The sequence below is a fragment of the Hippopotamus amphibius genome, chromosome 3 (assembly GCF_030028045.1).
Source record: "Hippopotamus amphibius kiboko isolate mHipAmp2 chromosome 3, mHipAmp2.hap2, whole genome shotgun sequence".
NCBI classification, from domain to species: Eukaryota; Metazoa; Chordata; class Mammalia; order Artiodactyla; family Hippopotamidae; genus Hippopotamus; species Hippopotamus amphibius.
The window spans coordinates 84570881-84585666 of NC_080188.1; the positions used below are offsets into that span (position 1 = coordinate 84570881).

Sequence of the window (14786 nt, forward strand, 5' to 3'; positions counted from 1 at the left end):
CCTTCAAATTAAGGTCAAAAACAAAAACAAAAAACAAAAACAAAACCCAACTCTTTTGGCTGTTCTTGCTAAATAAAAGCCTCCTGGGCTGAAATGCTGGATTTTCAAAAGTCTTATGAGACTTCCCCACAGTGAATGCTTAAGATTTTCTCTCTCCCGTAAAAAATGTCTTATGAGTGTGCAACCCTACAACATATTCCTAATTACTCCTGCTAACCCCCCTGACTGTGATTTAATGGCATCATTGTAAGCTTGCAGGGCAAATGACAATTTCTATAGGTGGACCTATGTTTAAAAGCTTGTGCCCAGTTATGTTACTCTGTTCATTTTCCAGCACAGGAGGTGAGCACATAGGATTGCTCATATTTTTGGTTCATTTTGTTTTCTACTTTGTATCAGCCTCCTATCTGGAGTGAGAAATGTGGTACCACGTTATCATGCATTTTGAAAATAACTCTTCCCATATTTCTGTGGCTTCATTTCTCCGCTGAGAAAAGTGTCACACCATTTCCACCATTGGGTATGAAGATCTCTCATACCATTAACTTGAATGAGTTTACCCTATGACATTATAGCTTATTTGCACTTCACACAAGTTCCTTTCAATCATTTTCCTATATTCTTTTCTTAACTGATGAGAATCTAGGTACAGATGTAGCACTTAGTATATATGATTTACACTTTAATAAAAGATGAAATACTGTTCTTTGGACTTAACAAAAAACTTCGATTACACATTTCCATCTTGCCTGTCTTAAAAAGTAAATTTTCACTTGCTGTGGTCTACTAGATACAATATAGAACTGAGTGCTGGAAGAAGTGGAAAATAATGCTAATTTTCTGCAAGAATAAGCCAAAAGATTCGTTTGTTTTTTCTTCCGTAAGATGGCTCTAGTAGAGAGTTGTCTTTAAGTCCATTCAAAACAATTTCGTTAGATTGTATTGTGACAGCTGTCATACCAGCATGCGTTTAAAAAAAAAATCAAAATTGGTGAATTTTTGTGTGACCATTTTAATATTGAAGATGGAAGAAAAAAAGCAACACCAGCATATTATGCTTTATGATTTCAAGAAAGGTAAAAACACAACTGAAACACAAAAAAAGATTTGTGCAGTGTCTGGAGAAGGTGTTATGACTGATCGAATGTGTCAAAAGTGGTTTGCGAGGTTTTGTGCTGGAGATTTCTCATTGGACGATGCTCCACAGTTGGGTAGACCAGTTCAAGTTGATAGTGATCAAATTGAGACATTAACTGAAAACAATCAATGTTATACCACACAGAAGATAGCCCCAACATAGGCAAAATATCCAAATCAAGTGTTGAAAATCATTTGCACCAGCTTGGTTATGTGCATCGCTTTGATGCTTGGGTTCCCCATAAGTTAAGTGAAAAAAACCCTTCTTGACCATATTTCCACATGCGATTCTCCACTTAAATGTAATGAAAACGTTCCATTTTTAAAACAAACTGTGACAGGCGATGAAAAGTGGATACTGTACAATAATGTGGAATGGAAGAGATCGTGGGGCAAGTGAAATGAACCACCACCAACCACACCAAAGGCAGGTCTTCATCCAAAGAAGGTGATGTTGCGTATATGGTGGGATTGGAAGGGAGTCCTCTATTATGAGCTCCTTCTGGAAAACCAAACAATTAATTCCAACAAGTACTGCTCCCAATTAACCAACTGAAAGCAGCACTCGACGAAAAGCACCCAGAATTAGTCGACAGAAAACGCATAATCTTCCATCAGGATAACACAAGACCACATGTTTCTTTGATGGCCAGGCAAAAACTGTTACAGCTTGGCTGGGAAGTTCTAATTCATCTGCTGTATTCACCAGACATTGCACCTTCGGATTTCCATTTATTTTGATCTTTACAAAATTCTCTTAAAGGAAAAAAATTCAATTCCCTGGAAGACTGTAAAAGGCACCTGAAACAGTTCTTTGCTCAAAAACATAATAAGTTTTGGGAAGATGGAATTATGAAGTTGCCTGAAAAATGGCAGAAGGTAGTGGAACAAAAGAGTGGATACGTTGTTCAATAAAGTTCTTGGTGGAAATGAAAAACGTGTCTTTTATTTTCTGCTTAAAAAACTGAAGGCACTTTTCGGCCAACCCAATACATGACTTCTTACTATGTCACTTGAAAGAAAAAGGGTATTTGGGATAATTTTTAGGCATTTTAATAACCTTGAGAAAGAAGTCTAATAAGGTAGGATCAAAATATTTGATATGGTATAATCAGAGGTCACCAGAATATTTCATTCTAGCATTAGGCATATTATATATTAATGACTAATAATCACAGTGATTACTTTGATCTCATAATGATCACATAATCTCTTCTTTGGCCAAGACAGAATTTTTAAAAATTCCAGATTGTTAGAATTTGTTATTCTTATCTCATCCTACATTATGAAAATGGAGACAATACCATCTTACATCTACTTTCTTTGTTCCTCAAATATTTGGTAAGTGTAATTAGGTGCCAAGCACAGTGCTATTTCCCAAAGAGACAGTGGTAAATCCAGCAGGTATGGCCCCTGCCTTCACAGTGCTTTCATGGAAAACAGCGTCTTTTAATTTTTGGACCCTTTATTTTCAAATAAATCCAGTCATTTATGAGATGATGTTATTACACATTATACACATTATATATTACGTATTATATTATGTATTATATACATCTTAAATTCCTAACACTTGTCAAACCTAGAAAACGTTTTCACATGCTTAAACATAAACTCAAATCTTTTTAGTTTCCCTTCCTCCCATTGGTCTAATTATCCTCTAATGTGCCTTACTATTGTATCCAATACTCCCCTGACTTTTTAGAAACTTTCAGATTTTATCATTATTACTCTACACAGCTTTGATCCCTAAGATAACAATCTACTCACCTTCAATCCTCCTAGCATATTATTAAGGATAAATGAGATCTTTATTTATAACTGTAGTTTGCATGTATACGTTTTTATACTCCAAACTTTGCACCCTTCACAACTTAAATGTGAGATAAATTTAAAGCATAATACTATGGTCCTTTTAGAATTCAATCAGTGCCTTGCTTCTTCCTCCTCACACACTTATAATCCCCCAGATCAAACACAACATCACCAAACTTGAGAACTAAGAAAATAAAAATAAGGTAGAGATTATTTAGTCTAATTCCATCACCTTACTAATAAAATTGGAAATCTGGATCTGAAGATATTCAGTGATACACTTACAACATATCGAGTAAAGGATGTGTGTGTACGTGTGTGCGTGTGTGTACATGTACATATATCTGTTATTAGAGTTCAATACCTACGGCCTTATGACCTCTTACTTTCTCCCACTCTAGGAAACCCCTCCTCAATTCATTTCTCTCCCTATTCAGTCCAGCCCCATGAATTAACACTTTGGCAACCTTGAAAATTTCCTCAAGTCCTGTGGCTTTTTGCCAGAGAAGCCCAGCAAAACCTCAGTCCAGATACATTCCAGCCATCTCTCTGCCCTCCTGGAATATCCAGCAGATAACCGGGGCTGTAGAAAACTTCGCAAAAGCTTAGATGGAGCCCACTGAAATGTCACTGTCATCTGGCAATCTTTCCAAATCTCCTTGGTCACCCCTCTTCTATCCATGATTTCTACCTGACCACCTCCTGGTTCATTCTCACAAATCACTTCCCTTCCCATTTCCCAGAGAAATGGAGGCATTAAGGAAAAGCTCCCACAACTTTCTACATCTATACTCAACTCTACCTCCTGATTTCTGTCTCAATGGCAAAGTAATTCTTCAAATACCCTCTTGAAATTTCCCTGTCAGTTCTAATATTTCTCATTTCTATTTTTTCCTTAAATTATATTCTTCTCTGGCTGTAAGAAACAAGATTTTTCCTTCTTCTTTATAACCAAGCTTCTTTTTTTAAATATACATCTTTATTGGAGTAAAATTGCTTTACAATGTTATGTTAGTTTCTGTTGTACAACAAAGTGAATCAGCTATATATATATATACATATCCCCACATCCCCTTCCTCTTGAGCCTCCCTCCCACCTCCCCATCCCACCCCTCTAGTTTGTCACAAAGCGCCAAGCTGATCTCCCTGTGCTATGCAGCAGCTTCCCACTAGCTATCTATTTTACATTTAGTAGTGTATATATGCCAATGCTACTCTCTCACTACTTCCCATCCTCCCCTTCCCCCCGTGTCCTCAAACCCGTTCTCTATGTTTGCATCTTTATTCCTGCTGTGTCAATAGCTTCATCAGTACCATTTTTCTAGATTCCATATATATGGGTTAGCATACAGTATTTGTTTTTCTCTTTCTGACTTAATTCACTCTGTATGACAAACTCTAGGTCCATCCACCTCACTATAGATACTCAATTTCATTCCTTTTTATGGCTGAGTAATATTCCATTGTATATATGTGCCACATCTTCTTTATCCATTCATTTGTCAATGGACATTTAGGTTGCTTTCATGTCCTGCCTATTGTAAATAGTGCTGCAATGAACATTGGGGTACATGTGTCCTTCTGAATTATGGTTTTCTTAGGGTATATGCCCAGTAGTGGGAGCGCTAGGTCATATGGTAGTTCTATTTTTAGTTTTCTAAGGAACCTCCATACTGTTCTCCATAGTGGCTGTACCAATTTACATTCCCACCAACAGTGTAGGAGGGTTCCCTTTACTCCACACCCTCTCCAGCATTTATTTTTTCTAGATTTTTTTAATGATGACCATTCTGACTGGTGTGAGGTGATACCTCATTGTGGTTTTGATTTGCATTTCTCTAATAATTAGTGATGTTGAGCATTTTTTATGTGCCTCTTGGCCATCTGTATGTCTTCTTTGGCGAAATGTCTGTTTAGGTCTTCCACCCATTTTTGGATTGGGTTGCTTGTTTTTTTGATATTGAGCTGTATGAGCTGCTTGTATATTTTGGAGTTATTGTCAGTTATTTTGTTTGCAAATATTTTCTCCCATTCTAATGGTTGTCTTTAGGAGGCAAAGACCTGTATGTAGAAAACTATAAGACTGATGAAAGAAATCAAAGACAATACAAACAGATGGTGATATGCACCAAGCTCTTGGATTGGGAGACTCAACATTGTGAAAATGACTATACTACCCAAAGCAATCAACAGGTTCAATGCAATCCCTATCAAATTACCAATGGCATTTTTCATAGAACTGGAACAAGAAATTTTACAATTTGTATGAAAACACAAAAGACCCCAAATAGCCAAAGCAATCTTGAGAGAGAAAAATGGAGCTGGAGGAATCAAGCTCCCTAACTTTTCAGACTATACTACAAAGCTACAGTAATCAAGACAGTATGGTACTGTCACAAAAACAGAAATATAGATCAATGGAACAGGATAGAAAGGCCAGAGATAAACCCACACACATATGGTCACCTTATCTTTCAAAAAGGAAGCAAGAATATACAATTGAGAAAAAACAGCCTCTTCAGTAAGCGGTGCTGGAAAAAGTGGACAGCTACATGTAAAAGAATGAAATTAGAACACTTCCTAACACTATACACAAAAATATACTCAAAATGGATTAAAGACCTAAATGTAAGGCCAGACACTATGAAACTGTTAGAGGAAAACATAGGCAGAACACTCCATGATGTAAATCACAGCAAGATCCTTTTTGACCCACCTCCTAGAGTAATGGAAACAAAAACAAAAATAAACAAATGGGACCTAATGAAACTTAAAAGCTTTTGCACAGCAAAGGAAACCATAAAGAAGCTTCTTTTAAAAATTCTCGGCAGCTAACTTGAAACCACTGATATATCTAGTTATTCTTTCTACAGTCACCAATAAGCTTCTGGTTATAAGATCTTCTGACCATGTTTAGTTGACTTGTCTTTGTGGCTTCAGATATTTCTGACTGATGTTAAAAAACTCAGAAAGGAAGGAACAAAGAGAGAGAGAGGAAGGGAGGGAGAGAAGGAATTCATTCTACCTCTTTCCCACTTCACTTGCTTCAGTTTCCACCTGTATACAGATGACACATCGGCACTGAGCTCCAGTTATTTGGTTGAGTGATTGACTCATTTGCTTGTGGGTTTATTTATGCAACACACATTTACTGAGTGCCAGGTACTGGAAAGATACCACTGAATAATAAGTAATTATCTTGGTCCTCAGAGTTCCCCTCTAGTGTGGGAGACAATTAAATCAATGAACTTGATTTAATTGACAGTGTGGCGGAATATGTGAAATCACCGAGGAGGGAGATCAGGGAAGACTTATCACAGGTAGATAGTCTGTTCATTTATTATCTCATTCAATAAACATATATAGAGACAGTGCTAGTAGGTGCCAAGGTACCACGCCAGGTGCTAAGGATAAAATTGCTGGCTAGAAGACAGATTCTCTGCTCTCACAGTGCTTATGGTGTAGCACTGGATGCAGATAAGTAAGCAGCAATTACAGTCCCCCATGATAAGACATAACTGAGTGAGTATGCATTGCACCTCATATAAGTTGAGACCCTAAAGATGAATAGGATTTAACAGGTAAGAGGGAAGAAAGCATTGAATGCATTCAAAACAGAAACCAAATACCATACCACAGTCTACAAAGTTCCATATGGTACGCACTCTGCATATTTCCCTAGGCTCTTCTCATATACTTGCTCCCTCTCTACATTCCTGGCCCACCGGCTTCCCTTCTGCTCTCTGGACACACTAAGTGTCTTTCTGTTGGGGCCTTTGTAGTTGCTGTTCCCTCTGCCAGCTCCTCCCTCCATCCTTTACATGGTGTACTATCGTGACTCGACTCTGAATCCATTCTTCCCTACTCTACCCTGAGACGCTGGGGCTGGGGATCTGCCCACTGCAGCTCTCCTTTGCCAGCTGAGCCCCTCTTAGGGTCTGCCACAAAGGGACCCTCAAGGGAGACTGAAGGTCAGAGGAGAGCAGATGGGACTTCTTCCTTTTCGCTTATATTCCCTACCAGTGATTCTCTTGCTCCTGGTGCAGCAACTGCTCACACCTTTCTGTCTCTGTTGGCATCCCAGGCCAGGCTCTGCAAGGCCCCTCCTCTCATGCGTTCTGACAATCTTGACCTCTTTTCCTTGTTTCCCAGGATTAGGGGAGGTAGCTGCCTCCTACAGTTATCTTTTTCTGGGTTACTTCAGGATTCCCTTTTCACTTAGCCTTCCAGTGCCTGTATTTCCCTGACTGTACCTGACTGATATGATACATGGCACCAGGAGTGGGTCCCAGGTTTCAGGGATTCTGAGACTGGTTTGGTTATGCCTTTGGCCTTGAAGGCAGTGCTGTGTTCCTTGCCCACAGGAAATGGAACACTAGTAATTTCTCACTTGCAATGGTATCACGATCAATTAAATTATCACCTGTGTTTGATGGTGATGAACTGACTATTAAAGGGTTCGTACTTCTTAGAGGACCAAATGGGGCTGACTTTGGCCATGGGATAGTAAAAGGAGTATGATGTGAACTAGTAGCTGTCTCTGAATGCAATGGGAACTTACAGAAAGAAAATTATAAGCTGAGGCTTTAACCTTTCAGCTGAAGTCATAGTCAAAAAACTTGAAAACCTCTAAGGAAGTCCCCAAATTAATCTCTCTGAAGATCCAAACCAAATTGAGCAGCAGATATATAACAGGTAACTTCTTGCAAGAGGATGCCTATTCACATGAAGACCCACAACTATAGTCACATCTCAACATACTGCAGGCAGTTAGGTACAAATGTGACTCAGTCAGAGACAGCTTATAGTTTTAAAAGAATAGCAAGATTTTTCTAACTTATATTGCAGTAAATCTGTGGAAAATGTGCAGAAATCAATTCTAAGACTGTGAAACCCGGGAAGATAAATAGCACTTTGGTTTAGGCTGGATTTATTGATGTGGTGTGCTTACCAGAGATTCTGAATTTAATGTTTTAGCTCATATAGTTATGTCCCTTGACAGTGTCTTTTGATTGGTTGCATTCAATACTGGTCTGTCATCACTGAGGCTGAGATGTCAGATCTTCCCTTGCATACTATACATAAAAGAATCCAAAAGCTTAAGGAAATGGAAAAGAACATTAGGGTGGATTTACCACGTATGACATACCCACCACCCCTCTCTAATTACATTTCCCAACAGTTCAGAGGACTCTTCCTTCATAAAGACCCTGGGAAAGCCATTGGTTAGAGAGACACCAGCATCCTTTAAAAGTTCCTGGTAGTTGCCCTCTGTGTAGGCTGTGGATGATGGTGCCACTGTCATGGGGACCACCTTTTGAGAACCAACACTCTCAAACTTCCTGGACAAGATGGCAGAATAGAATGACCTTGAGCTCACCTCCTCTCATGAGCATATCAAAATCACAACTAACTGCTGAACAACCATTGATAAAAAAGACTAGAACCTACTGAAAAAGATATCCTACATCCAAAGACATAAAGAAGAAACCACAGTGAGATGGTAGGAGTGGAGGACTTGTGATATAATCAAGTCCTATACCCCTCGGGTGGGCAACCCACAAATTAGAGAACAATTATATTGCAGAAGTTCTCCTACAGGAGTGAGAGTTCTGAGGCCCATATCAGGCTCCCAGCCTGAGGATCTGGCATAGGGAGGATTGAGCCCCCAGAGCTTTTGGCTTTAAAGGCCAGCGGGGCTTGAGGGCAGGAGCTCCACAAGACTGGAAGAAATAAGAGACTCCACTCTTGGAGGGCATGCACAAGGTCTTGTGCACTGGGAGCCAGGGCAAAAGCTGTGACTTCATAGGACCCTGGGCCAGACCTACCTGCTGATTGTGTAGGGTCTCCTAGGAGGCAGAGGAGGGGCAGCTGTGGCTCACTCTGGGGACAAGGATACTAGTGGTGCATGTACTGGGGAGTGTTCATCAGCATGAGCTTTCCTGGAGACTGACATTGTGGTACCAAGACCTGGTCCCACCCAATAACCTGCAGGCTCCAGTGCTGGGATGCCTCAGGCCAAACAACCAACAAGATGGGAACACAGCCCACCCATCAGCAGCTTCAGAGGCTGCCTGAAGACTTCCTGAGCCCACAACTGCCCCTAGACATACTCTTTGACATGGCCCTGCCCACCAGAGGGCCATGACCAAGATCCAGCCACCAGTGGGCAGGTGTTAGTGAGTCTAAGGTTGTACTGCTCACAGCAGGACAGGCCAACAATCGAGAGATGAGTTTTTGGGGCAAGGAAGAATGACTTTATTCAGAAAACCAGCAGACCGAGAAGATGGTGGGCTCATGCCCCAAAGAACCATCTGGCCTGAGTTAGAATTCAGGCTTCTTTTAAACTAAAGGGGAGAGAATGAAGTCAAACATGTCCTGGTTCCCTTCAGCCTCTGGAGGCAGTGTGTTAATTTCTTCCTCCCTGTAGTCATTCACAGGTGGGCCTGGTCAGGATGTTTCCAGTGAGCTAAACAAAAGTATTTTATCTTAATGCTCATTACCTGGGAGGCATGGTTCTTAGCGTTGGGTCATTATGTGTAATTTAAGCCTATAGGCAACATCCCTTTAGTGATTAACTTGTAATAGAATACAAAAGGTTCATCCCTATTACACAGGCACTGGCCACTCCCACTAGGATGGGGTCTAGTCCTGCACAAGCCTCTAGACCAGCTTCACCCACCAAGGGGCTGATGGTTTTCTTGCCAGAAGCAAGAAAACTACGATCCTGCAGCCTGCAGAACTAAGCCACAAACGCAGGTCAGAACCTACCCTGGGACCAGCTGGTCTCTGGCTCGTAGATAACGAGAGGAGAATGTACTTCTGGGACACATAGTACATCCCTACAGAAGGCCACTTCTCCAAGGTCAAGATACTAAACCAACCTTCTACATAAACAAAAATGCAAGTAGAAATTTAGACAAAATGAAACAGTAGAGGAATATGTTCCAGATGAAGGAACAAGATAAAACCCAGAAGAACAACTAAGTGACATGGAGATAGGCAATCTACCTAAGAGTTCAAAGTGAAAACCATAAAGATGATCCAAGAACTTGGGAAATTAATGCATGCACAGAGTGAGACATTATAAGAAATTCTAAACCAAGAGTTAGAAAATATAGAGAACAACCAAGCAGAGTTAAAGAATACAACAACTAAAATGAGAACCAAAACTCTCTATCCATTTGTAAGGACCATCAGAAGTGATTTGCTTTCATCCAGCAGGAGCAACAGTACATCTTTATGTAAACTCTTCCACTATCAGCCATCATCTGTTCAGCAAAGATAAAGATCATCTCAGCATCCAGTAGATCATCACACAGATCTGCTACTGTGATGACATCATAATTGGATCTGATGATCAGAAACTAGCAAGTAACTCAGATGTCTTCCTTAGATATACCTGTTAGATCAGCGACTGGCAAACTATAGCTCACTGGCCAAATCCAACCTGCCCCCTGATTTTGTAAAGTTCCACTGAAACCCAGCCACCCTCATTTCTTTACATGTTACCTATTGCTGCTGTCGTGCTCCAGCATCAGACTTGAGCGACAGAGAGTTGAGTAACAGAGCGTGTATAGCCTGCAAAACCTAAAACATGCACTATCTTGCCCTTTACAGAGAAAAGTTTGCATAAACCTGTTCTAGGGTAAAGTTGATAGGAGTTGAGTGATAGGAGTTGAGGATAGAGAGGAAAGCTACAGTCACTTATTAAAGTGCCTGGCTGTTAAGTTAGAAGGGAACAGAACTTTATCCTTAAAACCATGAGGAATTAATAAAGAATTCTGACCAGAGGAGTGCTGTTTTCAGATTTACTTTTTATGAAGATCATTTTTCATGTAATTCCTCAACTGTACAATGTCTACACAACTCAAACATTTCTAAAGCAAAAATAGGATTGTTCCTGGCTGACTGAATGAAGAAGTAAACAAATGAATGAGTGCTGAAGAGTAACAGCAGCTTGAAGCAGCCTATTTCACAAATACTCTGGTTTCTCATATAGTCAAAAATATTTACTAAACTTCTATGTCATAGCTTGCATTATCTTAGAGACCTGCAATAAAAGTAGATAAAATATGTTCTGATTCCCTGAGTTCACAGCTTAAAAGGCAGACAGACAATTAAACAATCATATAATCACAACACCATGTAATAAATGAAATAGGATATTTCAAAGTTTTAATAGTGATTGTCTCCGGGTGAGTAGTCCTTTTTTTTTTTTTTTTTTCTGTTTACTCTTTCATTAATTCTAAGATACATTTTCCCCCGAATTTTAATATATCTGAAGTTAGATGCTTCTTACAATTAATAATGTCTTAGATTCAATGAAACAGAGGATATACTGTCATGGCAGTGTTTCTCCTTTGTTCTGCGAGTAGGCTGTTGGGTGCAGTTGTGCACGCAGCATGAGACAGTTTCCAGGAAAACAAATGTAGGGTTTGCTTAAGATGAATCCAGATACAGAATACATTTTTATGGGATAGAGAATTCTATTTCACTACTGAATTCAACATTTTTGTATGGCAATGTGCTGCTGAATTATTCTGTATTCACCACGAATGAGCCAATGCAATACCAGGACTGAGTCATCTTCCCTGGTGGGGCACCCTTTCCTCCCAGGACTAGGGGAGATATGCCCTGGGGGTAGATCTTTTCTTACTAACAATGGAGCTTTTGTTGGTGGCACCAAATGCTGTAGCAGTTTTAATATCTTAGTTAAAACATGGCAGTTGTTTTTCCCTTTTAATACAAGAAAAAACTCCTGTTAGAACCAGTGTGAGTCATACATCATAAACATTCTGTGCTCAAATTCCCATGGGTTTTGAATGCCGAACAACACTGTTAGGCTTACATTTTTAAAAACTACATTGTAGAATGCTAGAAAACATATGTTAACCTTTTTAGTATTAAGTAATGCTATATAGTATTTTAAAAAACACATACTATAAAGTAAACCATTCATAAATTCCAATATGATGTCAGTTATGTTAAAATCCCATGTCATTTAATTCTCGTGCATAATCCTTTTTTATTGTCTTAACCCAACAAGCAAAAAAAAAAAAAAGGTTTAGGAAAAATATTTTCAAAAGCACATGCATATACCCAAATTCACAGGTATTTCCATAACCACTGGCTTAACAGATCTGGCTTCATTAAAAACACTGAGATTTCCAGTAAACCAAAACTGTCTACAAAACTTGTGAAGGTGCCTGAGACGCAGGAAATGCTAATGTTTATCTCAAACACCCGTAAATGCAAAGCCAGAAAACCAGCAATTTTTCATCCAAACTCCCTGGCAAACCATAATCTCTAGAATAATGAACTTTCAATTCAATTATAAGGAACAGGTTGCAGACCATTCATTCCAAAAGAAAATTATACTAACACTTGGCAACTTGAGACAGTTAAATTGGAAAGCGTATTTATGGTAATCATCTTTAGTTGACATATGAAAAATTTTGAGAGAAATCCTTTTTGTCTTCAAATATTAAAACAAACAAATCCTTTTAGTAGAGTCCATTCTAAAAAATAAAGTCAAAGGGAGGAAGCATTTTACAGACTTTAGGTGACTGCTAAATCACACATCACTGATGGGTTCAGCATCTGTCTGTGTACTTTGGGAAGTGGTTTCTGTGTTGCCCAGAGCCCTGTGTTACTAAATCTATACCGGAGAATGCTCTCAAAGAACTTTGCTAAACTGGATATACTGGAAACACAAAGCTTATGTATATTCTCCATTGTTTCTATCACCCAAAAAACCCACTGCCAGAAATGTGCTAAATTCTTTAAGCGGAGTTGGGACTTGCAATTGTTGGCACACTCCAGCCCTCTTGGAGAACACAGTAAGCAAAACTCTTTGATCACACTGCCCCACTCTGGTCAAAAGAGAAAACTGGATTGGCACTTGAAAGTTTTCATAGCATCACATAAAATGCAGTTCATTAAAAGATGACGTTTCCCCAAAGGGCAAAGCATCTAAATGGTATATAATTTAAAAGTTCAAGAAAATGTATCTTTTACCCCTTTGATGAACAATTTAGGGGGAGAATGCTAGTGTTCATACTATTATTCCCATAGAAACATTTGTTACAATTCTTCCAAGAAAAGAACAAAATATTATATTGATTATGTGTTGCCACTTGCTATATACAAATGTGAGTTTAAAAAGACTGGCTTACTAAACTATTTGTATTAATTCAGACGGGAAAATTCAGCGTATGCTGTTAATGGCAACTGCTTCACTGTAATGCTTATAATTATTTTGTTTAAAATTTAAAAAGGATATTATTAAAGTTACTGAAACTTAAATGCCCCCCAAAAAGTCACAGTGATATTGAAAAGCAATTCTAAGACATTTACAAATTCCTAGCCACAGTAACTGTTTACTTCAAAGTCATTTGTCTGAACATAGTGGTTGATATTAATAATAACAGTAATACAGTAATGATGGAAGTTAACATTGATTGACCATCTATTGTGCTGGATACTGGTCTCAGCTCTTTGTAGGTAATAACTCACTCATACTCATAACAGAACCACGAATTAGGCTCTGTTATAATCCTAATTTTACAGATAAGCAAACAAAGGATCAGAGAGAACTAGTATATAGCTTATTCAAGGTTACACAGCTTAAGCAGTGGTTCTTGGATTCAAGGCCAGGCAGTCTGACACCAGCATCCTATCTCCTTCATTATGCTACATATAGAGGAAATAAAGAACCATGTACTTTCTGGTTCTCAAGGTATCTAATTATTACAGTCTGAAAAAAAATGTGATACTTTGTCTATACTTCTGTTTATTATCAAGACCAAATCAATAAAATGTGTATTAATTAGATATGTACCACTCTAAGTAATAAGAAAAATCAATACAAGCACATGCTATAAGAAGTACACATTACCTATGCATTCAACTTGTTTTTAGGTGTATGCTAATTAAAGAAATTCTAGAAGTTTGAAATACCTAGCAACTGTTTTCAAATTTCTGGTAAATGTCAATTTTTGTTTTTAACATCAATTACTGAGTTCCCATATTTTTAAGTTACCTGAATCTCTGTCCACAGCTTCAACTCTTGTGACAAACTCCCCTGGATTTTGATTTTCTTTAACTGAAGCTTCATACAGGTGCTGCTTAAATACTGGGGCCTCATCATTTACATCAAGAACAGTAATTGTCAAAGTCTGGGATGAAGAAAGTGTTGGCGTGCCACCATCCAGTGCCAGAAGAGTCAGGATGTACTGACTTTTTAACTCATAATCCAAAGGCGAAGTAGTAGTTAGCAAGCCTGTTTGGAAAGAGGAGAAAAGCAAAATGTAATATTCTTTGGAGAAGTCGTGCTTATTCTACTTTTGTCTGACTCACCTAAGTTGCTAAAAATTCAGAAGCTTTCTCTGTTAAAGAACAAATATTAAACCGACTATAAATTTGTATACTATCTGGAATAAAAGAGAATATTTTTAATTAGAAAAGACATTCTAAGTTAAATTATAAAGGTGAATTGAGAATTCAGAAATAATCCATCATGCCTCATTACCTGCTGAGATGATTACATCAAGAATATTTATCTATCCAGTGTCTCTCTTCATTTTAAAAAATATCTAGGTTCTAGCAGTCTCCCTCTTCGTGTCAAAGGACACTTCATGCGTGAAAGTGACCAAGTTACAAAAAGTATGGCTACCTCCTTTACGAGATTTAGTTTTTGTTAGTTGTAGTCTCTTTTTACTAATCTCACGTAACTGTCTCTTCTTATAAACAAAAAATAGTAAAGACTTTATAACTCAGACAATAAACTTCATGTATACAATGCCTCCATCCAACCACCATTTAGTAAACTC

At 38.5% G+C, this 14786-nt stretch overlaps 1 protein-coding gene across 2 annotated transcripts in view; it reads right to left on the bottom strand.

Annotated features, from left to right (window-relative positions):
- Nucleotides 1-14786, bottom strand: part of DCHS2 (dachsous cadherin-related 2) — a 279417-nt gene that overhangs the window by 81512 nt on the left and 183119 nt on the right. For both annotated transcript variants that reach the window (XM_057727664.1, XM_057727665.1), the window contains exon 10: nt 13997-14236. In XM_057727664.1, the coding sequence (XP_057583647.1) occupies nt 13997-14236 (240 nt within the window). The remainder of the gene's footprint in view (nt 1-13996; nt 14237-14786) is intronic.